The sequence below is a fragment of the Leptopilina boulardi genome, unplaced genomic scaffold, assembly GCF_019393585.1.
Source record: "Leptopilina boulardi isolate dan_hultmark-lab unplaced genomic scaffold, ZJU_Lbou_2.1 LbouV2_80, whole genome shotgun sequence".
Lineage (NCBI taxonomy): Eukaryota > Metazoa > Arthropoda > Insecta > Hymenoptera > Figitidae > Leptopilina > Leptopilina boulardi.
In genome coordinates, this window is record NW_026138028.1 from 12,857 (window position 1) to 40,844 (window position 27,988).

A 27,988-nucleotide genomic window follows, 5' to 3' on the forward strand; every position below is an offset into this window, starting at 1 on the left:
GCAATCGATTATTTGAATAAAATAAATTTTTTTTATGATCGTAGTTACCAAAAGTTCAAAAATTAAGAGTAAATAATTAAATTAACGATTTCGTTGTTCAAGGAATTTAGATAAATTATCCGAGAATTGAAATTTAAAACCCATATATACTATTTAATGAGTTTCATATATAGAACATTGTGTTGAAAAACAAATTACATTGTGCTTTAAGCACACATTTTAAGATTCAAATTCGACTAAATTAGATCACAGGAAAACAATCATTAAAGGGGATGGAATTAGAGAATTTTCTCCTGCACTTATCCTTCTTCTTCTTCTTCTTTTTTAATTTCTTTTATTCTCCAGGGAAAGTAAAAATACTTTCTAATTCAGATTAAAATTCTTTTATTTTTCATATATATAAAACATCGTCTAATGTAAAATTTGAATTAAATTATTTTAATTCATATTCAAATTCAAATAGAAGCGAAATTTATTTTTATCCTAATAGTAAAAAAATAATTTTTTTAGTTAAAATCAACTCGAAATTTAGAATATAATACTTAGAAAATACTGATTTTTTTCCTTTGTTAACAAATTATTTTTGTTCGTTGTTATTTTGTTTTATATATATATATATATATATATATATATATAGAATGAAAACTAATTCCTCTTATTGGGGTCTTCTTTTTATTCTCTCCTAATACTTTTGATTGTGTTACAATCTTTTTATAAAGGGAAATAAAAGAGAGTAAGGGGAAAAAAGAAAGAATCAAGAGAGGATCTAAAGTTTTTTCTTCGGTCCTCTTTTATATATATATATAAAACTTTCAAGTTGGGAAAAATTTGTCTTTAGAGATGAAAATACTATATAGAAATGATATTTAAGAACTATTGTTTTTATATATTTTTTCGACATTTCTGACACCTGAGAAAGGGGTATTGGAAAGGCGTCAAAACGTTTTTATATATTTTTTTTGAAAGTAAAAGATTAAAGGAGAAATCGATTGAATTAGTTTTTCATTCATTTTTTTCAATTTGAGTTTTTACTGAAATTGGTCTTCCAATTATTTTTAATTTGCTTTCGATAATATTTTAAATTGTTTTCTATTTTGGCGCAAAAATAGAGTTTAAAGAAAATGGAGAACGTGAAGAAAAACTTAAATCTAGACACATTAACTGCTATTCTTTTAAAGGTCAGTGGTTGGACTCGAGGGACATTAACATTCACATGCGACACTGTTACTTCCGATGTACTGGTTTAATAGTAGTAGAAACTTTGGACTAAAGTTAAGTATTCTGCACTTTACTAATTAAGGGTCTCTTGTGGAAAGACCAACGTGACAAGCAGATTGAAATTGAAACTGCAGTAATGTCTTTGTCAATGGAATTTAACGATTTTGAATGTCCTCTATATAATTTCCTTTAAGAACAAGGACCTAATGTTTCTTGTCGTGTGACAGTTTGTGTTGAGCATGGACTATCATGAACAGAACTTAATCTCACCATCGAGCTATGTGCTATATTTGTATTAAGTCCGCTTTCGTGACGAGCAACATCACCACTTGTACATCCGATACCCAATCTTCCACTTTGATCACGATTAGCACACATTAAAAGTTCTCGCATTCCTTTACGAAAATTTCTCGAGAGAAATGCATATAATACTGGATTCAAACATGAATTCATGTATGAAACAAGAAACGTTGACACTGTCAGTATTGTACTAAAGTCCGATGTTCGGCTGTAATTTGGATCCCAATGGAGCCACGCTATTCTTGCTTGTTGTGGTAAATTACATATCGCGAACATCACCACCACGGTTATCAACATTCTGCAAAAAATTCAATTAAAGAAATCATTTAAGCTACAGGATGTGGTACTATCTAAATGCCTCGGCAAAATTTTGATTTTGACACAAACCAAAATTAGAAAAATGCTTTTGGGACAATCAAAATTTTACCAATCAGGCAAATAATTTGCAATAAACGTACCTTATGACACCACGTCTAGCTCGAAGGACATTTCTACTCGAAGTGTGAATATGTTGAACTCGTCCATTTCTCGTTCTTGCAACGAGACCAGGTCCTCCAAGTGCTGCACCACTTTTCCAAAGTGAAACGGCAATTCTCGTATAAAGACAACACATGAGAAACAATGGAAAAAGATAGAGGAATATTAAATTAACAGCATCGAGGGCCGCTTTGTTGTGACTCTTAAAATTAACTATACAAATCACATCAATATCGCCCGTGTCCAATTGATGATTAATCGTTTCAACATAAACAAAACGTGGTATTGCATAGATTGCGGCTATCAACCACACAATTCCAATAACGACCCTTAAACGGCTTCGCGTTAACATTGATCTGCATTTGATAGGATGTATTATTGCCAAATATCTTTCTGTACAAACAACAACCAAAATCAAAATGCTTGCCGTATAAGATAATGATTGAACGAACATGTAGATTTTACAAAGGAATTCGCCCAATTGCCAACTGTTCATTAAATAGTTTGTTAGTGTTTGATAGACGCAGAATATACCAACACATAAATCAGCGACTGCCAAATTTGCCAGGAAGAAGTTTGTGATGCTCCTCAGTCGACGGGAGAATGTTACCACGAAAATTACCATCAAATTTCCTGCACAGAAATAAATTAACATTAACGAGAATAAATTTATCGGGGAAAACAAAAATTAATATAATATTAATTAAATTCTAAATTTAGATCATTTTTTTGTATTTTATTAATTAAATAGACCAAGAAACTTGAAAAATAATGTAGACAATAATGAGCAAAAAAGAAAGAGAACTTGGATAAATTAGAAAGGAACAAACAAAAAAGAATGAAAGGATCATAAAGAAAGGTCCGTTGTTTTTTTTAAATTCTTTTTCATCCCTCTTTAACGTGAAATGAATAATAAAATTAATTAAAATTATAAAACTGTTATTAAAGAGATTTAAAATTCTGTAAAAGTAAACGTCTTTTCTCTTTTCTGGACTATAAAACATTATCAGAATTTTATTTTTTAATATGATTTAAAATTTTTTTTAAACTTATATCAGTAAAATAAATTCACTTAGTGTAAATCAATATTCTCTAAAGTAAATTCGTTCGTGCCATGTAAAATAGATTCACTTTAATATATTAAATAGTTACTTATTACATAAAGTAAATTTTCTCTCATCTTGATTCAATAATAAGATTTATTTAACTTTCCGTCTTTTTATCAGATTTAATTAATATAGAAATAATTTATTAACTTTATTATTAATAATTAAAATCCATTATTGTTTTAATTTAATTGAAATTAAATTATAAACAGTATTTTTTAATTTATTAATAAAATATAAAATAATTTTTTAGGGAATTGTACAATTAATAATTAAGATGAAATATGTTATTTAAAATCGAGTAACAGACTTTCTTGATTCGAGATTAAAACTTCACGTGTGAGAAATTTGTGTGATATATATATTCTCTTCGTGTGAAAATGGAGAAATTATTTTTTTTCCTCCCCTCTCTCTTATATATTTAAAGCAGTTAAATCCATCAATGTTAAAAAAGTTGTGAAAATCTAGATGAAACTTTGTAACATAACTCTTTAGAATTGAATTGAAAAAATTTATTTTTTTTTTTATACCAAAGGTTAAATTTGTTCACATAAAGAGAATTTCTGCATATAGAGATGCATAGAATAAGAAATTCAATAACGTGCAGCAAGCGTAAAACTTGCTTTTCTATCTCGTTTTCGAACTTTCCATTTTTTTTCGCAAAACTTATTTTCCTTTTCTTTTCTGACTTTTTCACTACCGAAAGGTGATAACTGTCCGTCGAAAATTCCCATGAGTCGAGTCCACAGTGAGTTTCAATCGAGTGATACTTTATCAAGTGACAAGTGTTATAAATAAAATGTTGAAAAATAAATTCTTTTTATATATAAATTATGTAAAATATTTAATTGCAAATGAGCCTAATTTACTTTATAGCAGAAAAGTAAATTTAAAATATTCTTTAAAATTGATAGGCTATGTAAATTTATATAATACAAACATTTCCATTCCAATAATGTTAAACTAATAAAAGTAAGGTGCAAATTCAGGCAATTCGTAAAATTGTTTGAATATCGACAAGAGTGAATTTCCATTCGCAGTAACAAGTTCTTCTTAAAACTTACAAATTTGTCCAAAAGTCGTTCAATGGAACTTTTAGAATAATTTATTACTGGCGCAGTTAAATTAAAAGTTAAAAAAAGTATTTTTGATAAAATGTATTTATTTTTTACATTCACGTATTTTTTGGTCTTTTATTCTTTTTTTTATGAATTTTTATTGATTCATAAAAAAAAATTAATAACCTTGTATATAATTTTTAATTTACTTTTGAAATTAGCTTTAGAGATAAATTTGAAATTAACTTTTTGACTTTGATAAAAAAGATATTACATGTTTAGCATAAAGGGATGAGAGACATGTGAAAGTATATGAGTAACATCACTGGAAAATAGATTAAAGTCCCTAATCGAAATTGCCAGTAATTGTAGCTTCATATACACGAATTGATCTATTCGTTTGTGTCAAATAGAGTGGAGATGTGAGAACTTGGATGAATTTGCATACTGCTTTAACCTTGTGATCTCCCTGGACGCTTTCCTGCAATCAGATTCTCTAATGCATGTCATCTAAGAACACATTTTCAAAAGCTTCCAATATTTCTCTTAATAACTTAATTTTTCTCTATCATTTTTCATTTTTAAATTAAAATGAAAAATTTCCTCCTATAAAAATGCGCAGCAAAACTAAAATGCTAGATAATTATAATCAACTAAGGGTCTGATATTTTTCAATCTAATGAGCAGATGAGTATTATGTACCATTTATCGACAGACTGTTGGAAGGATTAATGAAAATTATTCAAGAAATGAATTTTCATTTTTTTTTTGTTACACGTTAATTAATTATAATTAATAAATTTTGTTTGTAAATGAAAAAAGAAGGAATTCTTCATTGTATGAAAAAAAAATATTGAAATTGTAAAAAGATGAGAAAATTGAATATAACAAGTTATAATAACAAAACATTGAATAAATGAATATGGTAAATAAGAGGAGAACGTTTACTGGAGGTCAAGAACGTTTTTTAGAATGCAACTATTACCTAACTGGATTATCGGATTTGGTAGGATTCAATTAAGGTGAAAAGTAGAAAATGAGAGAATCGGAGAAAATCAGTCAGAGGCTCTTAAAAGGGAAATGATGAGAAATTTATATAAGAAAAGTAATGCAGAATTATCGTTTTCTTCGTATATCTACAAATTGAGAGGTTTTTTTCTAAAAACAAAATCTTCGACGGAAGATGAATTTATAAAAAAAAAGATTTTCCCGATAAGGATAACAAACAAGATTTGCCATATACTCTATAAAATCATCAATTTATGCAGATCAATTTCTTTAAATTTTTTAACACAGACGTATCGTATAGGTAAAGAAGGTCCAGTTTCGTCTTATAATAGTCGTCTTAAATAAGATTATCTGGAGCCTGGAGAGAAGCCACTAAACTTTAATCTTTCTGGACTTCTATTCCTTAATCCTGCGAAGGAAACTTTCAACTTCGAAGGAGATTAAAGGTAGGAAGGTTATATTCGTGAAAGAAACTGTGTTTCTCGTTCTCCATCATTTTGTGTCACTCAACTTATTTAATGCTAATTTTGACCCGAAGCTCGAAGCTTACACATATATGATATGTAAGTGAGTTTCCTTGGAGATTCAAAAAAGAATGTGAGAAAAAAATTTGATCGTTCCTAGAACTTTATTAAAAAAATTTAACATTGCAGAATTTGCCTAATTTTACTCTAGGTTTAAAATGGGGTCATCTTCGGATATCTGAAGAAAAAATTGAAGTTTGATTTCGTCATCATAATTGAATTGATTCGAATATCTGTATCAAAAATAGAATCTGTTTATACTCACACTTATCCTATATTAACAATTGGTTTTTGAACCGCAGGTAAAAATATTACTTTTTCATGTTGGATTGGATTCGTTCGGTGCAATTTATTTCGTTGAAAACATATTTATGAAAAACCCTTGGGGAGAAACTTAAAAAAAAGCTTCTCGTCTATATATGTGGGGGTTTTTTAAAGAAAATAATGGGACGTTCGGAATTATCTTTATCACTATCTTCCATCTATTTTTTTTTGCCACTTGATGTTACTTATGAGAGAACAATGTGTGGAATTTTCTACGATTTTTCTCCTTCTATCGATAATCTGAAGAGATTCTATACATATAGCTCATAAATTTATAAATTCAGCGCATGTGTATATGCCAGAAACATATGTGTGATGCAATTTCTCTTCTTGTTTCTATCCTAAATAAAACAATTAAATCCCCCCATCAATCGATAGATTCAGTATAGACTTAATTTGCAATCGTCTTTGAAATCAATTTGTTTAATTGGATTTAATTAAATCGAACCCAGATTGAAGCCGATTATACACATATGTATATATAATAGAAATACCAATATGTCACTCTGCCAGTCTCCAAAATTTAATGCATTTCAATTTTTTATCATTTTCTTTGTATTTTTATTATTAACTTTGTTAATAACTTTTGCATATTCTTTGTTATATCGATTTCAAATTGTATAATTAGAAAGTAATTTTTAATATAAAGTTTTTCAATATAAAGTTCCTAAACTTAATTAACTATCAAGTTAATAAATTAAATGTATAAAGTTTTATTAAATATAAAGTTAATATATTATAAAATCATAACTTTTTTATTTTCTTTATTCTCATTATTAATATTAATAAATAAAATTTTTTCAGTAATTCTGTTTTCGATGAACATAAAATTAGATATACATTTTTTTAATGAAAGAATGTATCAGATGGACAATTTGTTTTATGTGTGCAATCCATTTGTACATATAGCCAGTATTATTTTTTGTTCTCTTGACTGTGAATTAAAAGCAATATAAAATGAACACGACAAAGAAAATGCCATAAAGCACTATTACAGGTCGACGATAATTGTATTCTTGAAAAGAGAATTAAAGCAATTTAATTTTGTAATTGTTAATGTTATATTTTTTTTCGTTTTTCTGTTAACAAACGAGAGCGCAACAATGAATCTGTTTGAAGCTAATTGAATTATAACAACAAATAGTAACAGAAATTCAGAGAATTACTCTCATTGTCAGTAATGATAATGAGTATATATAGAAGACTTTTAGTTGCGCGCAGACATTCAGCAAAAGGCTCAATTATTCTTCACTTAATCTCTTGAAGATTTTCTTTTTTTTTCTATTCTTTATTCCCAACAAAAGTGGAGGTGTTACAATTCATTATAAAGAAGTTCAAATAAAGCTGCGGAAGTGCAATAAAAATTGCCTTTTTTTCGTATATAAAAAAAAAATTTTTATCCCTTATAAAGGTCATGAAAAAGAATGTCTATGGGGGGGGGGAATTAATATAGAGTAGAAAAGCACATAAAGTGCACGCGAAAACTTTTCCTATATAATTTAAAGCCAGAAATGCATTTTAGAATCATTAAACACCATGTTTGACAAGGATGAAAGTGTGAGCATCAATTTACATGAAACCGGAGAGAAATCATGAATGTGTTTGAAGTTTATGAAAGTTGAGGATGTTCATATTTCATAAAATGAAAAAAAAAATATGGTTATTTCTTGCTGTTTACTAAAATTTTTTGAAACGAACCCGTCAAGATTAATGATGAGAATTTTCTTTTTTCTACTATTTTAACGTTAAAATATTTGTCTTTTAATATAATGTTTCATATCAATATATCAATTTATATTTACGTCAAGAACATTTTATTGTCATATATGTACGATAAATGAATTTTTTTTTTTTGATAAATCTTTTCCGGAAATATTTTCTTGGAGTTATTTCTTTAAGAGCCTAAATCAATATTGCATACGCTTTATTCGTTTTTAAAATTGAAATTTTTTTTTATATATATATACCTTCCGGTGTTCTGGAATAATTTAATTTTTTTCATACTATATATATATATTCTCTGATAATATATCATGCGAATACTTCACACTGTGTGTGACAATTGGTGTATAGTCTTCTTTTTTCAGCCTTCTGGCAATTTATTCTAAATTTCACGGTTAAAAAAAGAAAAAATAAAATAAAAAGACTTTACTAAAAGGACACCATCATCCGTTGAAAGCAAATGCTTCTCTCACCGTTCTAAATTGGATTTTACTTCGCAGAATTTTAATGCTAGCTGTGTTATATTGAAAAAAACTACTTATTGGAAGGCGTATAATGAATTGGAAAAATCTTGTATATAAAATGCTCAAATGCTCCCTCTTATTGAATGTACTGTTTTTTTTTTCTTCAGTGGCATAAATGATAGAATCCAATATTTAATATTATATTATATTTTTTTACCAGTAACGAACTTTTATAACTAAAATAGAAATTATTTTATTAATTTTAATTTACTTATTAAAATTATTTTTATTTTAAAATTATTTAAAGAAATTAAAATAATAATTAACAATTTCCTAAATTATTCCATTTTTTATGGTAATGCATTAAAAATACTTTATTTAAGAAAATTTTGTTTTAAACAAGCTTTTATGTGAAAGTAAATCCTCTATTTTTTTTAATCCATTTTTCTTTTATTTTTACTTAAATTTTTAATTTATGTAAATTTTTACTTTTAATCATTTTAAAGTTACTTTTTAGATAATTCGCTTACAAGCTTCTGTAACTTTGTTTAAATTAAAAGTGACAGATTCAAATGTGAAGTTCACAACTAACCATAGCAGTTGAATTACATTACATGTGTGAAATAAATTAATCCTTACATTTCTATCATTTTAATATTGTTTAATAAAATTTTATTTTTTTTTAACAAGGAATAATTTTTAAAAATAATATAAAAAAAATGTTCGAATTTCGAATTTAGGACGAATTCTCAATAATTCAAATTACCGGAGTAAAATATTATTTGCTTCGATCTAAAGTCGAATAAAAGAGAAATCTGACATTAAAAAATCTTCTTTATGTGCGATTCCAAGTGAGATTTTGACTTTTTCGGAGTAGGTTAACCGATTGCAATGAAACTTTGGAATTTTGTTATATATAGTAAGACTAATCTTTAACGTAAATTTCAGCCTAAAATATTTGTTAGTTTACGAGATTTGCAATAATAACAAAAAATTTAAAACTGCTATATCTTCCGTTCTAATAAACGGATTGAGGTCTACTTTTTTTTAAAATGTCAAGGAAAATGAGAGGAATAAATCTCTTTCAGAACATTTTTTTATAATTTTACAACTAAAAAAATTATTAAATAATAATTGAATAACTTTCGCGCGACTAACTAAAATTCAATCACTTAAACGCTAAAATGATCTTACCTGTGTTTTCTTTAATGTTCCAAAGGATTTTTATTGTAAATGTAAGTTTAACTTAAGAAATTTTATTAATTTATTAGTATAAACAATTGAGATTTCTGCTAGTTGACGTGCAGACGACATTGCGCACGCAGCATTCTCACATAGCCAATTTAGTCCACGAATCACGTCAGTTGGCTATGTGAGAATGCTGCGTGCGCAATGTCGTCTGCACGTCAACTAGCAGAAATCTCAATTGTTTATACTAATAAATTAATAAAATTTCTTAAGTTAAACTTACATTTACAATAAAAATCCTTTGGAACATTAAAGAAAACACAGGTAAGATCATTTTAGCGTTTAAGTGATTGAATTTTAGTTAGTCGCGCGAAAGTTATTCAATTATTATTTAATAATTTTTTTAGTTGTAAAATTATAAAAAAATGTTCTGAAAGAGATTTATTCCTCTCATTTTCCTTGACATTTTAAAAAAAAGTAGACCTCAATCCGTTTATTAGAACGGAAGATATAGCAGTTTTAAATTTTTTGTTATTATTGCAAATCTCGTAAACTAACAAATATTTTAGGCTGAAATTTACGTTAAAGATTAGTCTTACTATATATAACAAAATTCCAAAGTTTCATTGCAATCGGTTAACCTACTCCGAAAAAGTCAAAATCTCACTTGGAATCGCACTTATATTAAATTTCATTTCAATAAAAGTTGGAATGTCCTCAAAAATAGGTTCCACAAAAAAAGTTGATATAGAACTCGCAGGATTTTTCATATGGCTTCGACCATCTTCTATTTTTGAGAACAAATTACTTATACTTTTTTTATATTGACTTTATCTTATATCCTTTTAACAAAACGTACAAATGCAATCCCTTTTTATTTGTTAAAATTCATCACTAATAAAAGAAATAGTATTACTTTTTAATTTATAAAAATAATTCAACTTTCATAGCTGTTCAAAATTGTAGAAAATAATTTTTACGCATTATTTCAAAAAATTTGAGTAATACAAAAAAAAGTGAAAACAAAAAAAGAGCAAATAAAAATAAATGGAAAGAATTAAATTTATTAATTAAGTTCTCCTTAAATCCAACATTTATTTCCTTTTAAAGAAAGTAAAGTCCAACTAAAATTATTTGTCCGGGGAAATGAAAGAAACAATAAATCTGAAAGAGTTGAAACAGAGAGATTGCGGATAATTACAGATATCACATGCTACTGATTTGCTGGTAGATTTAATTTACTTTCCACTATGTCCCCGTGGAAGCATTGAAAACCAATATGCTTTTCTAACATTCAATACCTATATGTTGATAAAATTAAATCACTATTTTATTTGCATAATATATACATACATATTAAATTTTAATTTATCAAAAATTTAGGCATTTTATTTTTGTCAGCAATCATAAATTTTTGTCTGACGGATTTTCTCTAAAAAAAAAGTGTTCACAAATAATTTTGTTTTATTTATACTTACCAAAAAAGCAGCAGAAGAAGACAATAGAGTAGAGAGTAATGAATATTATTTTCACTTCAATTCGGTCGAAAATATAATCTTCGTTTATTGTTGAATTGTCAGTAAAAAATGTTTCGTTGTAAAAACTTTCGTTTCCATAGTTATCCATGACCAACCTTTGAAGCAGACTGCAAAGAATGTAAAATATAATAACAAAAAAATGAAGCATAAAAATACCTTACAATTTTTTATTATTCCATTAATAAATAATAATACTGCAATTTTTTTTATGAAAATTTTTTTTAATCCTTCAAAGTAAACGTAATAGAATGATTTTTCTAGGATTTATAAATTCTTGTTAAATATAAACTTTTTAAATTAATTATGTGATTAAGCATTCGTCCTTTCAACATCTTGAAGACTACTTTATTACTTAAAGGGAGGAATAAAAAATTCTTTAAAAGTCTTTTGAGATAATTTATCTATAATTATACAGTTAATCAAATTTTTCAAAAATATTTTTAAAAAATATAAAAATTTAAATGATTACAAAAAAAATTATTTAACTATTATTAATTAATATTATAGATTAAATCTCAATTTATGTATCGTGTAATTAATTTTCACATAATGAAAATACAACCATATATTATCAGGTCGGTGAAATTCACATCGATTACGATCATCAAAATTTTAAAACCCAAGATACTGCATAAACACATCAAAAAATTACAAAAACCATTATACCTTTAACAAAAAAAAATTAAGTTCAACCCTAAATTCATCAGACAAACAACACTAATATAATCCTCAACATTGACATTTTTGAAAAAAAATTGAAATTTCATTACATACACAATTATATTGCATTTTCTTGCACAAAATACACCTAAAAGTGTAGAAAAAAATTGACAGCCCGATCCGAGTAGAGGAACACCATTTTTATGACCATTAAAGCGATTTTCGAAAAAAAAAAATTTTCAAAAAAATTCAATTTTTCTTAGGCACACTATTTTATTGCAATTTCTTGCACAAAATACACCTAAAAGTGTAGAAAAAAATTGACAGCCCGATGCGAGTAGAGGAACACCACTTTTATGACCATTAAAGCGATTTTCGAAAAAAAAAAATTTTCAAAAAAATTCAATTTTTCTTAGGCACACTATTTTATTGCAATTTCTTGCACAAAATACACCTAAAAGTGTAGAAAAAAATTGACAGCCCGATGCGAGTAGAGGAACACCACTTTTATGACCATTAAAGCGATTTTCGAAAAAAAAAAATTTTCAAAAAAATTCAATTTTTCTTAGGCACACTATTTTATTGCAATTTCTTGCACAAAATACACCTAAAAGTGTAGAAAAAAATTGACAGCCCGATACGAGTAGAGGAAGACCCCTATTACTATTTTTGTTGTGTTTATGCAGTATCTTGGTTTTTAATACTTCGATGATTTTCGATGAAGTGAACTTCACCAACCTTATATTATCATATAATGTCAATAAAATTAAGTTTGGAAAAGTTTTAAAATTATTACCTAGACGAAAAAGATTAATTACGAAAATGGATTTTAATTAATATTAATTGCTCTTATATTGTAATTATTATCTTCTTCCTTATTTGAAATTTAGAGTTTTTCTAAATTCCATTATTATACCACAATTTAGAATCAATTTTAATGAGCGTAATTTGTGAAAAAGCAATTTAATGAAAGTTCTTAAGCGGAAAAATGAAAAGGAAACATAATATCTAAATCACCTAATTTGGAAATTATAATAAATGAGTAATAAAAATAATAATAATAGTAATTGAAATAAATTTTTTAAAAACAAAAAGAATATTTGTCTTTTTTTAATAATTGTAAAATAATTTAATGCAAAATCGCAGAATTCAGTTATTATTAATGAAAATGTGAAAAGTAGTTTTTTTTCATACTTTGAAAGTTATAGTTTAAATTATTTACGATATAACAGACAAGTTTGTGATAGTATTTATTTATAGTGTATTTTTTTTCTTAAACATAAATCCTCTCAGACGGTTCAGTTTCCTTTAATATTTAAGCTGGTACTTCAAATATTGATAAGATCGTTGCAAACTGTGTTTCTTGAAAATAATTATTAATCCAGTGAAAATGTATATACAAAATATTTTTCTCTTGGAAAGGAGGAATCTTGCACGATTGATTTAGTCGAGAATTTTAATAAGTTTGTTGCTGTCTGAAGGGGGAAAAATGATATTGAATCGTTGCCAGAAACTGAGGGAAACTGTATATCAGTTGAAAAAGTAGACGTTCTTAAAGTTTCGAACATGCATTTCAAACAAAATAGTGTATCGAGAATTTAAAAATCCCCGTTGGCCACTTTGTAATTTCTTTTTTGATTTTATAGTATATCGATTAGGAAAAAAAAAGTTTCGATACTTTCTCAACATAAGGAATTTTTTTTTTTTTTAATGGAACACACATATGCACTTTTTCCAATATTCCATGTAGAAAAATAGTATTATAGCTAATTACTCGATCGAGAAAACTAGTTGGCAAAGTTTCAAACTTTCGTTAATGAAACTACAAAAAAGAGGGCTTTTATTAAAAGAGGTCCCTCAAGTTGTAAAGTACATCGATGACTTTTTCATGTACTCGATGCTTTGTTAACCTATCAAAGCTTTTACTTTTTGAATTTTTGTCTTACATAAGTTTTGAGGATTGCAATAAAAGTAAAAACTTTTTTTATATACAGTCATAACAGGCACATTCGCCTGAGTCAAAGATAATAAATTTCGTCTTCTTAATCATTCTATAGTTTTGAAATTAATTTTAATTTATGTAAAGTTGAGAAATGTGTCAGAAACTTGTACACCAGAAATATATAAGGAATCTCGGAAATTGTCTCAGTTAAATTCAAACCACAAAATGAAACTTTGTGTATACGATATGTATTCAAAGTGAGATGTTTCAAATAAAAAAAAAAAACTTTCCTTTGTTTTTAATTAGCACTCACTTTTAACAATATACTGCCAGGGCGTAAATCTCACGTGGACAAGAAAAAAAAACTTTATAAAAAGTATCAAAAGAATGGAAAAGAATTTTAAAACTTAATTTTCTATGCAAAATTAGCCGCATTTAAAATTTTTTATTATAAGAATTATATATTTTATAATTTTAAATATAAAATTAAAAAAAATCATTAACTTGTTTTTTTTGGAGGGGGGGATTAAATTAATTTAAAGAATTGAAGTGAAAAAAAAAATTGATTAACTTGATGAATATATTGGAAACTTGTGGAAAATGTAATTTCATTTTTCATGTAAAAAAACAGATTTGTATCATTCGAATTTCATCCTAACGGATTTTTCCTCTCTATGCAGATAGCAATTTATCTGAAAAAAATATTTGCGAATATTTTAAACCGCTTACTGATAAGGATTATCAGAATATAATGCCTCGTGTATCACCAATAATTGCTGTACCTATATATATACAATGATTTTCTATATCTGTATATATACAATTTTTTGACATTCACATTAAATTTCCAATAATCTTTAATTATATTTTATCAGATTAAGATGTTATACTTAGAAACTTATTATTGTAAATTGTAACTATATTATTGTTGCAAATATATTCAATTTTAATTATTTATTATTATTTTTTTATTATATTATTATTATTTTAATTTTTTTATTATTATGTACTTTAATTACTCTCGCTGCATCCGCAGGGTTCGTTGTTTTTATTTAAAAATTTTTATTAGATTTTTTATATAAAATATTTGATCAGATTTATATAATTATAAACTTAGGAAATAATTTTATGATTTAGAAAATCTGTTATTTATACTCATATTATATTAAATTTACATATTACCTTATACCGTAAAGGTTTAAGAGCTATATGTGTGTTTAATTTAATTCGACAGACAAAATCTAAGTCTAAATCATTTTCCTAATTCTATGCATATCTAGATATGTGTGTGTGTTACATTTTCCTAATTCAGCATAATATTATTATAGATGATATACTGAGTTCTCTCATTGTTTGCAGGTTGTAAGCCGTAATAAATTTATATCTATTCGATATCAATGCTCCACTTCAGAATCAAATGTATATTCAATTGGCGAAAATTGGTTTGTCTTCATATCCAAAGTGAACAAATTGATGATTGCTAATTATTGACATTTTCGAAAATAAACATTTGAAAATTATTTTTTTTTTTTCTAAAAAAAAAGTTCTTTCAATTTTTAGATATTTTTTTTACTTTTTTGTATTTATATCAATTATTGAAAAAAACGCATATTCATTCTGATTAAAAATTGCTACCTCATTAAATGTTTCATCTCTCAAGTTTTTTCTCGTACTTTTAATGAAACATACATTATCTTCTTTATGAAAATCGGGATATTTTTAAAAATAATAAAAATTCTCTATACTTTTTTAATACATTATTTAAAAATTTTTTAATATTTTTAAAAAAATAATAAAAATTGGAATATTTTTTTAAAAATAATAAAAAAATTACTTTTTTTGGAGTTAAAAAATAATTTTCTTTTGTTTTTCTCATAGGAGGAAAATTGTCTTCTGGCTATAATTTGTCATTCTTACTATAAACAGTTTTTGGAATGTCAGATAAAAAGAATGGTTTGAACAAGGCTTACACGATTGTAAAAATTTAATTAAATGAAAATAAGTCGAAAATCTTGAAATTTTATTGTTCAAAAAAAAATATGGGATTTACTATAAAAATCAACAAATGATATATAAAATATTTTGAAACTCTGTTATTTCAGTTGATAGATGGAGAAAAAAAATTGATTACGAAACTATACATGTCCCCACTCTAAAATATATAATATATATATATATAATATCACCACTCCCATTTGATATATTAACTTTTAGTATACAAAAGTTATATATTTCAGTATCAGTGATTCTTTAGTTACAGGAAGTCAAAATACAAATTCTGTTGTATGATTTACATACAATTATCGCGAATAATATATTCAAGATTAACACGCGCAATGGCATTTAATCTTGTTCACATTAAAAGTTAAATTTTTCATGCTTACGTGCGCGAATAATAACGTTATAAGAGTGTTATAAAAAAAAATTACGAATGGATTTTTAAAGTCTCTGAATTGGTGACAAAATTAAATTACATTATATATTTACACAGGTACATATTTATATATACACACTCTATCCATATGAATCAAAAGTCAAGAATTTCTTGTGGAAAAATTATTATTTCTTTCTTTTGCCAACTGAAAATTACATTCTATTGAATGTGTCGCGTGCGTTGCGTCTGTCGTTTAAATCATCAACTTAATAGCAAAATTTGCGATAAAAAAGAGATTTTCAATTCAGAGCTGAAAATAAACTTTTTCACATTTAATGTAATTGGAATTATTTTTCTGTAATTCATTTTACACTATTAGAAATGTGTCTAAACTTTCAATTAATTTTTATTTCTGATTCCTAAAATTAATTTTTTTAAAAATTGTAAATTAATTATATATTCATTGTAATAAAATTGTACCCAAAAAAAATTTTGTTTTCCCAATACATTTTGATCATTCTGTATAATTAATTCATAATTTATAATTAACATTCATGTTTGAGAAAAAAATTTTTTTTTTATCATAGTTTCTCGCTTTTAAGAAAAAATATGCTTGTTTGAGTAACTTTTAACTAACTTGTAACTTTTAACAAAGACTTAGCCACCACAACTCAAACACAGTTCTGACAATACTCTTGCTTGGCATGGTGGAAGGTTAAGATTGAAATTTCCAAGAATTAAAATCTCAAAAGAAGCGCTTTGAGGGTTATACAATTTGAATGTACAAAGTTTATTTCTGCACAAGGTAAAAAGAATTTTGTTTGATTTTATAAGAAAGGAAAAAGTTACTAAAAAGAAATTTAATAAACAAAAAATTAGTAGAATAAGACACATTTTTTACTAAAGTTATAAAGTAAATTAAATACCTATTTAAAACTTATAAAACTTTTTTTTAAAAGTAATTTTATACTTTTTTTTAACATTCATAAATATCAAATTTCACTATTTTATTTATTTAGACAAAATTCAGTTATTTTTAATAATTTTTCATTTCCTTTTTGAAATAGACTCCATAAAATTTTATCTAAAAATCATTTTTTTTTATCTCAAAGCTATTTTACATTGTTTTAAAACTTGACTTATGAAAAAATTCTGTTAAATTAAAAAAAAAAATGGTAGCATGTAATCGTCACGTTTTTGATATGAAAATAACTTTGTCAGCTTTCATTTATTTGCAGAAAAAAAATTTTCTTTTATTACCATTGTTTTTATTAAAGTAAAAAAAATCTCGATAATATAAAAATAATCACGCATGCAAACTTTTTTTATTACTGCAAAATATTTTCCGATTACATTATACATATATGTCTTAATTAACGTATTTCCTTTTTATTAAAATAAATATTTTATTATTTTAATAAATAATTATAAAGTATTTTATTAGAGAAAAATATTCTTGAATAAAATATGTTACACATTGAATAAATATTTTAGATATGTTGTAAATATTTGAGTTTATCTTCAAAAAATGTAAAAACAAAAAAAAAAAGATTCAGGTGTATCAATTTGTTGAAAAGAGGATGTACGACAAAGGATATGAAACAATAAGACGTCATCAGGATTTAAAAAATTCTTGGTACTGACGTACAGAGAGTATATTTGTGTATATCTATAATATGCCGTCGATAGAAGAATATTGAATAAATCATAAGCTGATAGAAAATAAAACAGTATTCAGGAAGAAAAGGAGTACCTGTAAAAGGCATATATATATGCAATGGATTCTTTTGGTACGTATAAAGTATATACTCGTTTTTTTTATCTTCTATCACTAATTGACGGATAACATTTTTTTTCATTTTTTTAAAATTAATTTAATCCAAAATGATTTTATTGGTTTTACGTAAAACAATATTTTGAAGACAAATTTTACAAAAGTATTTTACAGAAAAAAAAGAATTTAAATAATAATAAATAAATATAAAAAAAATTAGCTAAAAACTAAAAGAAAGGACTTCATTTCAAACGATATTAAAGAATTTTATGCGGAAAACTTTTTCACACATAAATTTTGTACATTCATCAAGTTTTATACTTGAGTGTCACAAATATTTTTTGCTTCTTTTTTTTGGAGGGTTGGGGAGGGATAAATATAAAAATATAACATAGTCATAAATTTGTCCATTCAGTATTTCACTAGATAGAAATTTCATTGTTCGATAACTGAATTTGCGGTTCCAGACGGAAGATTGTGAAGAGTGGTGAAAATCAGATAATAAAATATAGCACAGAGGGCATTATTTTATGCATTATCTTTTAATTTTTTGTCCATTTCTCTCTTTCTTTCTTTCCTTATATTTTTTTTTCTTTTTATAAAATAAATCTACCAAATTGCAAATTACAAAACTTGTTCTCCTTTCTCTATCTATAAAATGATTTAATAACAGCCCCTTTTCTGGATTTAAATATAAATCACCATATTTTGTCGAAAATAAATTGATTTAATGAAAAACAATATAACTTTTCATTATATGCAAGAAATAAATTCATTGAAACTATATGCTGTACTGAAATTAATCATTCGCTTTCAAATTATGAATTTTTAATTGTAAAATATGTTTTACATATAAATTTCTTTTATAGAGTTATACAAATTTTTTAATAGAAAAAAAATTAATTTTCTTTTATGAAATTTGTTAAATTTTTTTTTGTCAGTCTTTTTATGATTTTAATAAAAAGTAATGTATCAGAAACAATTGATTATTCCCCAAAGGCATCGATTTTTAAAATTTCAAAATTTTTGTTTCGAAAAAAAATGAACTATAAAAAATTAGTTAAAAATATAAATTGAAGTTCACTACGATTTTTAAAGAAATATTATTTTATATAAATAAATAAATAAATAAAAAAAATTTTGAATAAAAACTAAAATTTAAATTATTTTTTACTATTTTTCTTACTAAAATTTAATCTACTAAATTTTCGGTAATCAGTTTAAATTGATTGGGTGAAAAATGTTTTCCGACCTGATTTAAAAAAATATATATTCAAACATTATTTGTCATTGAAAAATGTCACGTGTCCCATATACCTGAAATAAATAATTTTATATATGGTGTATGTAAATATTTGTTTACTTATACATTCTCATTGATCGTAGTAGAAGTTCTGCATTGTAAAAACAAAAGTCTTTAAGCATTCAAAGCTAAACAATATTTTGTCAAGATTTTTTTATTAAATCATAATTTTTCCTAAAATCTATACACCCTGCAAATAATTCTCTTATTTTTATTAAAAATTGTTTAAAATTAAAATTTACAAAAAATTTTTATGAAAATTAATTCAAAACATTTTAAAAATTAAATTTTTTAAATTAAAATTTGTTTAAATCTTTAATTAAAATAAAATTGTTTTTTGTATTTTTTTTACGCAGAATTTGTGCAAATTGAAAAAAGTTAAAATTGAAAAATAAAAGATGTAAATAAAAATTGATTATACCTGAAATTACCGTCAGTTTCCATTTGTTCGTTATCGTGTTTTTCGTTGATGCATTTGCATTTCGCAACGGTCCTGATTGATCCGTTGCATGTCACGCATTGTGAAGGAGACGTTCAACACTTAAGCTCCGCTTTTCTCATTTTCGCGCGTAAATCGTGAACGAAATCAATTTCATAGGAATAAAGAAAAAAGAATTGTAGAGCAATTTCCTCTTTTTTCTTTTTTTTCTTCTTTTTTTTTTTTATTTCGTTAATCAAGATAAAGAATCTTTCTTCATTTGTTTTATTTTTCTTTTAGTGAGTATTTTTTTAATTGCAATTAATTTTTCTATATCAATCTTCTCTTTAGTTATTGGTTCTTCCATATATTTTAAATTCATATTCCACTTATATCTATATTTGCAGAAAAATTCTGCAAAAAAAAAAGGATCACTGTTGAAAGATACAACCACAAATTGCTTTATTGCACGCACGTTTGTTTTCTATATTTTCCTCTATGTAGAAAAAACACACACACATTAATGTTTCTTATTTAGAATAAAAAATTATTTTCCTATTTATTTTTTAAATTCTTGTAAATCCTTTCGAGAATTTTTCCCTCGTTGTTGTCATTAATCTTGATAAATAAAAAAAAATCATTTATTCACTTGCACATGTTACAAAATGCAATTTTACAAAATTTTAATATCAAATTGTTTTTTTTTGTCTCTCGCGAAAAGAATAATTTTCTTAAAATAATTAGGTAAATTTTATATTGTTTCTAAATTTTATAGACTATCATTTTTGATTTTTAAATAAAAATTTACTCCCAATTTTGATTGGGATTTTTTTGATTGACAAAATTTAATTTTTCAAAAAAAAAAATTCTGTAAAAATCCCAGATTTTTATTTAAAAAAATAGCAATAAAAAAATGATTAAATATGGAAAAATATAATTTTTCCAAACTTGTTGCTTATTGATATGAATTTTTTTTACAAGGTGCAACATAAATAAAGAAATTTTTCAAAAAAAAAAAATTAAAATTTTTTTTTTTTTTTTTGTTGTCTGTGAATGCAAATAAATAAGAAATTCTGTATTTGCTTTTTTTTCATATACAAAATTTCGAACAACAGTCCTCGCCGCCGTATTGCGCGATACTGAGAACATCCATTCATGTTCGTTTACGTTTTTAATTTGCGCACGCGCTAACATTGCTGCATTTCCAGTTGCATGAATTTTTTTTTTCTGACACCAAAGTGTCACAGGGAAAAAGAGAGTTGTCTGTATGTATATATATATGTGTAGACAAAAGACACCCCCTCAAGACGTTTGAGTACGTCTTGAACGTGGTGTTTATTAAACTTTTTCCACTATATATACAAAATATATACAAACACTCAACATTATTCGAAAGATATGTATATACACTGCGCTTTTCTCTCTATGATTTTCTGAGATTACTTTTATACACATTCGAAAGATTCGTATACCCTAAAAATATGCATCTTTGTAATTTTGCAGATATTCCCTTGTTTTCTCAGTAGATTAGAAAATATTTTTTTTTCAAATAAAAAAATTTATTCTAATCAAAGTAATGTTTTTCAATATTTGCACAATTTTGTGAAAAGATTTGTTTTTTTTAAATTTTAAATTTTGACATTCAGAAAAAAAGTTGTTTGAAACAACCAAATTTTGGTTGCATCAACCAAATAAATTTGACATACAGTTATCGAAACTTTTGGTTGAATCAACCAAATAAATTTGCCATACAGTTATCGAAACTTTTGGTTGAATCAACCAAATGAATTTGCCATACAGTTAATCAAATTTTTATGGTTCAATCAACTAAAAGTTTATTTGTCTCAATTAAATTCTTTCTTCAATCGAAAAATTTGTTAAAATAAACCAAATTTTTTTTTCAAATAAATTTTTATTTGGATCAAATAAATTTTGTTTGCAATAACCAAAAAATTGTGTTAATACAAAAAAAATGGTATATTTGGTTCTAATACAACTTTCCTCTGAGTAAATAAACAAAAGAGTATATTTTCTTCGTTGGAGAAGAACGTAAAATTTCTCAATTTAATTTTGTATTAATTTTCTTTTATTAGTATTAAAAAAATGTTGTCATTTTTTGACATTATTTTACAACTATATTTCTTTTAACCCTTCTCATTGTGTTTGGACTTGAAAAAGCACATGATCATAAAAGATTGCAATATTCTTTTTTTCAAAAACGTTACATACTTTTTCTTTAAAATCACAAAAGAGACACTGTGTTACTGTTATAAAGTTTCGAGAGATATAATCGAATCTATTGTGAAGAACATTGTCGCATTTTTTTTTCACAATGTTTTCATTGTTTAGAAATATTTTTTGAATTCTTTTTTTTTTTGTTTTGTTTTTTTTTATAGAGAGATGCAGAAAATTTTCATTAAAAAAATTGTTATTACAACGAGTACCAATTTTTAATTGGTTACCAAATTATAAAAAAAATTGGATACTCCAGGATGTATTGGCGGGTATTACAGTTGGTCTAACAGCGATACCGCAAGGAATTGCCTACGGCATTGTTGCAGGTTTAGGTCCTGAGGTAAACATGATCCACTTATGACCTATAACTGATTGTTCGTCTAATTACACAATTTAGTGATAGATATCCTACTTTAATGGGATTAAATTTCGGGTCTCGAGCTACTCGAATAGCAGGAAAATCAAATTAATGTTCATAAAAAATTGCATTTTTACATCCAAAATGGTTTTTCTGAAAATATAGACTTTTTTGTTTAAATTTTTCTAATATTCAAATTTTGATAATTGAAACAAATACGATATTTAATAAGAGTCAAGTAATTTTTTTTTCACGTACAATAAAAAAAAGACGGGAACAATTAAAAATTAAATTAGAACGTTGATTGTTAATAATTAGATAACTAATTAAGCTAGAATATAATATGTCTAATGAAATATTTCGGCAATGATAATGTGGTTTAATGTGAAATTCAAAACAGTATATAATTAAAGTGCCATAAACGGATGTTATAATTTATTAATTTAATTTTTATTGAAATAATAATAACTTTATATTGATAAAATTACAGTATGGCTTGTACGCGAGTTTTATGGCGTCATTTGTTTACATAATTTTTGGATCTTGTAAAAATATAACAATAGGTCCAACTGCAATAATGGCAGTGATGATAAGACCTCTTGTACTTGAGTACGGAGCGGACATGGCAGTTTTGATGTGTTTTCTAAAGGGAGTACTCATCACTCTTGTAGGAGTCTTTCATTTGGGTGAGTGGAGCTATTAAAAGCATTCGTTCTCGAATTTCAAAGTAAATCGAAAATCAGTGATCAAAGAAATTTACAGGACATTGATGCTATAAATGTTCCCACGTGAAATGGTATATATATATGTTTATATGTATCAGGTATTACGCAAGAGGAATTAAATTCACATTTGATTGATTCCCAAAGGCAGGTTCATACGTTACCTAACAACTAAATCCTTGCAGCACATAAGGATCGCTTCAATCACGTGCATTTATGTTTCATTTAACCCTCCGTTACTCCTATATACATCTGACAGCTTATGCCACTTGGTTATTATTATAGATAATTAATATTATTCCAATTATTATTATCTTCATAATCAAAATTATTTCAAAATTTATACTTTACTTTTAACAAATAAATATTTATTTGCAATAAATAATTATTATGTATTTCAATTTTGTTTCAAGTACAGAAATTATTGGTTCAAATAAAAATTATTTGTTTCAAGTAAATATTTATTTGAGTAATTACTGGAAATATTTTAAGTATTGCAATAGAATATTTGAAAAATTTCAATCCCTTGATAATTATTTGAAAAAAAAATTATGAAATAAAAATTGACAGGAATTAGAAAAGAATTGTAATATCGAAATGTTGTTATACACATTAACTTTAATTGTTTTTCATTGCACTTCGTATATATATTCGATTTTCCCTTTTTCCAGGCTTTTTACTCGATTTCATATCATTTCCGGTTATCACGGGTTTTATGGCTGCAGCCGCTATTAGCATAGCTTCTTCACAATTGAAACCACTTGTGGGAATTTCCGGCTCTTTTCTGAATTTTTCCGATTATAGATTGTGGGATATAGTCCTTGGAATTAGTACTATTGGTCTTTTAATACTCATGAAGGTACAAATTTCAATAATATTCGATAGGTATTTTTTTCAATATTCAAAAAAAAACTTATTTGATTCAAATAATGACTATTATAAAATATTAAACAAATATTAGATATTATTTGACTAAATTAATAATTACTTAAATAATAAATAATTTTTCAAAATTACGTAAAAATGAATTCTTTTAATTTTGAAGAATATTTCCTGTGGTTGTAAAAAATTAACATGGATGATTGTAATTAGCCGAAATGCATTAGTCGTTATTCTAGGAGCATTATTGGCATTTTTATTTTATGTCAATGAATTAGAACCCTTCAAATTAACAGGTATTTGAAAATTTATTATTAATTAATAATAATGAATAATTAATATTATTAATTATAAAATTAATATATTTGAAAATTAATTTTTTGGCAAATAAAATGAATTTTTTTTTTTTAAGGTATAATGACTCAAGGATTGCCATCCCTTTCTCTTCCTCCTTTTTCCACTCAAAATGGAACAATCGGTTTTCTTCAAATGACAAAGACAATGGGTACATCTTTATTTACCGTTCCTATTATCTCAACAATCGAGCACATTGCCCTCGCAAAAGCATTTTGTGAGTCAATTTTTTATTTTTGGTATTGATTTGATATTTTTTAGATTCATAAATAATTCATTCTATGAAATAAATAACTTATAATTATTTTCTTATCATTGAAACAAATGATAATTAAATTTTCTTCACCCTTGGCAGGAATAAATAATTTGTGCGCGTATAAATCTTTGAAATATTTATAAAACGTAAAAGGATTTTTATTTTCGGGGGATCTATTAATAAAATTATCTCCCACAGCAATGGGGAGATCTTTGGATGTCACGCAAGAAATGTTAGCACTTGGTATTTGTAACATTATGGGATCTTTTGTTCGCTCAATGCCGGTAACAGGTTCTTTTACCAGAACTGCAGTAAATCACGCATCGGGAGTAAAATCACCTCTTGGGGGAATTTTCACAGGTAATTTATTCCTCTTTGGATAAGTTTCAAAATAAATTACATCCTTGAATCTTTTCCCTCGCTTGATTATCATGATTTTATTTTTTCAAAAAAAAAAAAAAAAATTTTTTTTATTAAAATTTGATATATTTTTCTATCATGAAAGACTTATAACAAAATTACATTTTTATTTATTTAATCATAATTCTGTTTGGAAATGAATTTTTTGTTAACATTTTTAAAATTGTTCATTAAAAATAAGAATTTTTTTAAAAATTTTTTCCTTTTCAAACAATTTTTTTTTACAATTATCCCTCGTATTTTTATTTTCCAAATTCGTTTATTGACGTGGTCCATTTGAAAGAAATGTTCAGCATATTGATGGAAGGACTCGATAATTCGATCCTTTAAGATCACGTCGTATTGAATCTATATGGTTCATTACGTCGCAACTATCAAATTTAACGTCATTTATTATTCACATAATGTAACAATTTTATTTATTTAAACTGTGACAAACATTTTCAAGTGTATTGCTTACAAAATATATATATTTCAAAGTTTTCTTCGTTTTTAGATAAATAATATTGATCAAAACATTATTTAAAAAAACATTTTTTTCTTAGTCAATCAAAAATTCACAATGAAATTTTCAGATAAGTGATAATTATAATTTCAGATAAGAAAGAAAATTATACAATAAAAACTATTAAAAAAAAATTAATTAAATAAAATATAAAAAGAACATAGCAATAAAAAAATTACTTTAAAAAAATGTTGAAAATAATTTGTAAAATTTATATATAATAATGGAAGAAAATTGATAAAATGAATATTATGTTGGAAAAAGTAAATTCCTTTCGAGACGATTATTAAAATTGTTTTCTTCTAACTTTTGTAATAATTTATATATATTATTGAAAAATATTTTCCCTGTGAAACTCTCAGAGAAGAATAATTGAGAATGCTTTTTTGTTTGCTAACTCCTTAATAATCCATTGCGTCCGAAAATGATATTAGTGCATTTATTTCATTTTACTATTTGATCATTCTAAATGTCTATATTTGCACACACGTCATCTATATTCGTCGACCATTAAATGGATTTTTAAAGTGCAATTGAGAATTATTGAATATTTTTCAAATTGGCATATTTTTAAAACCTAAAATAAAATCTTCAATTTAAAATTCCATTGGAATTTCGGAAATACAGAAAATTTCACTAAACATCTATTTAAAAATTCATTGACTTTTTTTTAGAAAAAAATTATTTCACTAATAATCGACTATTAAATAAATTTATTTACATGAACCAAATAATTTTTTACATTCATATTTCTATAACGAATATTCCAGATGTAAATTAAATTGTAAAAGCCATTAATAATTTTAAATTGTTCAATTGATTTTTTTTTAAATGTCTAACGAGTTTTAGAGGGAAAAATATTTGCTTGTTAAAAAATACAAATTAAATTCCAGTGATCTGTTTTCCTCTGCTCTATTTTGCATGACACTTGTTTTATAAAGGTCTTATTTCTTTCTATTCTTTATACATTTGTTTTTGTATTCTATTATTTGAAAAAGAGTGTCATTTTTGAAATAAAAAAAACCAGTTTTAGTGAAAATATATTGTTTTGCATTCAAGAAGAAATGTCATATGATTTCTACTATTGAATTCTTTTTTATTTACTTTCTAACAAAACTTTGAATGTCAAAATATGAAAAAAAATCCTTTTTTTCATATATCTATAGCTATATGGAAATTGAATAAACAAAACTGGATTCTAAACGCATTTTAAAGCCAATATTTTGTATTTGCTTTTATTATATTTTTTTTATTTTCACTGCCTTGTTGTATCTTTATATACATTGCGCGAGAAAGTAAAAAAAAAAAGAAAGAAATTAACAAACGTGAAAAATGTGAAACATGTTTGTTAAAAAAAATGTGTAAAACGCATTGTTAACTTTTCAACGAGAAGCTGTAATTATAATTTAATTAGAATGAATATTTTCAGGAGCTCTTGTTCTTTTAGCAGCTGGACTTTTAACGTCAACATTTCGTTTTATACCCAAAGCAACTCTAGCTGGGGTTATTATATGTGCCATGTACAATATGTTAGATTTCAATACATACATGATGCTTTGGCGAGCCAAAAGTAAGTTATCGTTTTTGAAAAAAAAAATTTTAATGTAAAAATAGTAGATTAATATTTATTTTGACAATAGTCATGTAACGCTATAAATTCGTCTAATAAGTAGTAAAAGTGTGTTTTAGTCAGACAGAAAAATTAAAAAATTTAACTTAAGTAAGTAGAACAAATCAATTTAAATCAGACAAAAACGATTTGGTATATCAGTAATAACCATATTTTACAAAATAGAGAAAATAAATTTCCAAATTTATTATTAAAATTTGGCAATTATTAATTAAATTTCAATCACAATAAAGCTGTGTAAATAATTTCCAGAAAGTGATTTTCTTGTAATGATAATAACTCTATTATCTTCCATTATTTTCGGACTGGAAATTGGTATTTTAAGTGGATTAGCAATGAATTTACTACATTTGCTTTATTTCATGGCAAGACCATCAATTGAAATTCAAACATCAAATGTAAGTTAATTTTTTTAAAAGAGAAAAAAAATTAAATTTTTGATTTTATAACTAATATATAAAGCTATAAAAATTTGAATATCTAATCACAAATTTACAGGATAATGGCAACAGAATAGTTTATGTCTTACCGGAAGAGACAGTCTCGTTTCCGGCTTCAGAAAATTTACGAAGTAAGATAACAATGTTATCCGGAGAAAATCCCTGTACAGTTATATTTGATTGCAAAAATTTAAGGAGGATTGATGTTACCGTTGTCATGGTATGTCGCATACTGGGTCAAAGTAATAAAAAAAAATCACGTACGAAAAACCATTCTACCCTCATCATATTCAAAACATTTTTATATTTATTTATTTTACCAAATATAAAAATCTTACTATTCATATATATAAATATTTTACTGTTAACAAATATATTTTTTTTCAAACATAAACTTATTAGATTCCTTTCTTTATTCTTTTTTTTTTAAATATACATAACAAATAATTAAATTATAAAATTTGTATTTTCATAAATTTTTTCTAACAATGTTTCAGAATATGAAATTATTATCCAACGATTTATATTTGAAAGGACAAGAATTTCATTTTATAAATTGCTCAGAATTTGTGAGCAATGTAGTACAAGAAGTTGCACCGAAATTAATAAATAAAATTTTATTACCTGAAATACCTGAAAATAATTAATATTCTACATATTTCAGTGTAAAATGAATTAAAAAATTAATTTTTATAATTTTTAAATAATAAATTTTGTCATTAAAAAATATTTCAAATTTCTTTTTTTTCTAAATATCTATTTGAAATGAAAAAAGGGATGAGATGAAAATG

General features: G+C 25.0%; 2 protein-coding genes across 6 annotated transcripts; one reads left to right on the forward strand and one right to left on the reverse strand.

The window, feature by feature from the left end:
• Positions 1-612: 612 nt before the first annotated feature.
• LOC127290698 (trissin receptor) lies at positions 613-20,519 on the reverse strand. Its single transcript, XM_051319453.1, has 4 exons — positions 19,402-20,519; positions 10,868-11,034; positions 1,977-2,628; positions 613-1,816 (listed from the first exon to the last, which is right to left on the reverse strand). Exons 1-4 carry the CDS (start codon positions 19,422-19,424, stop codon positions 1,408-1,410), a joined length of 1,251 nt encoding a protein of 416 aa, XP_051175410.1. The 5' UTR covers positions 19,425-20,519; the 3' UTR covers positions 613-1,407.
• Positions 15,746-27,926, forward strand: LOC127290697 (sodium-independent sulfate anion transporter-like). 5 transcript variants are annotated; one of them, XM_051319447.1, is made up of 13 exons: positions 15,746-16,020; positions 16,559-16,708; positions 17,398-17,693; positions 21,795-21,973; positions 22,482-22,677; positions 23,385-23,572; positions 23,759-23,888; positions 24,005-24,163; positions 24,401-24,562; positions 26,557-26,697; positions 27,010-27,155; positions 27,256-27,417; positions 27,695-27,926. In XM_051319447.1, the coding sequence occupies exons 3-13, from the start codon at positions 17,681-17,683 to the stop codon at positions 27,842-27,844; spliced, it is 1,626 nt and encodes a 541-aa protein (XP_051175404.1). In that variant the 5' UTR covers positions 15,746-16,020; positions 16,559-16,708; positions 17,398-17,680; the 3' UTR covers positions 27,845-27,926. The 5 variants fall into 5 exon arrangements, with proteins under 5 accessions (XP_051175404.1, XP_051175406.1, XP_051175405.1 ...); XM_051319449.1 differs by having other exon boundaries at positions 17,481-17,693; XM_051319448.1 differs by lacking the exon at positions 16,559-16,708.
• Positions 27,927-27,988: the final 62 nt, after the last annotated feature.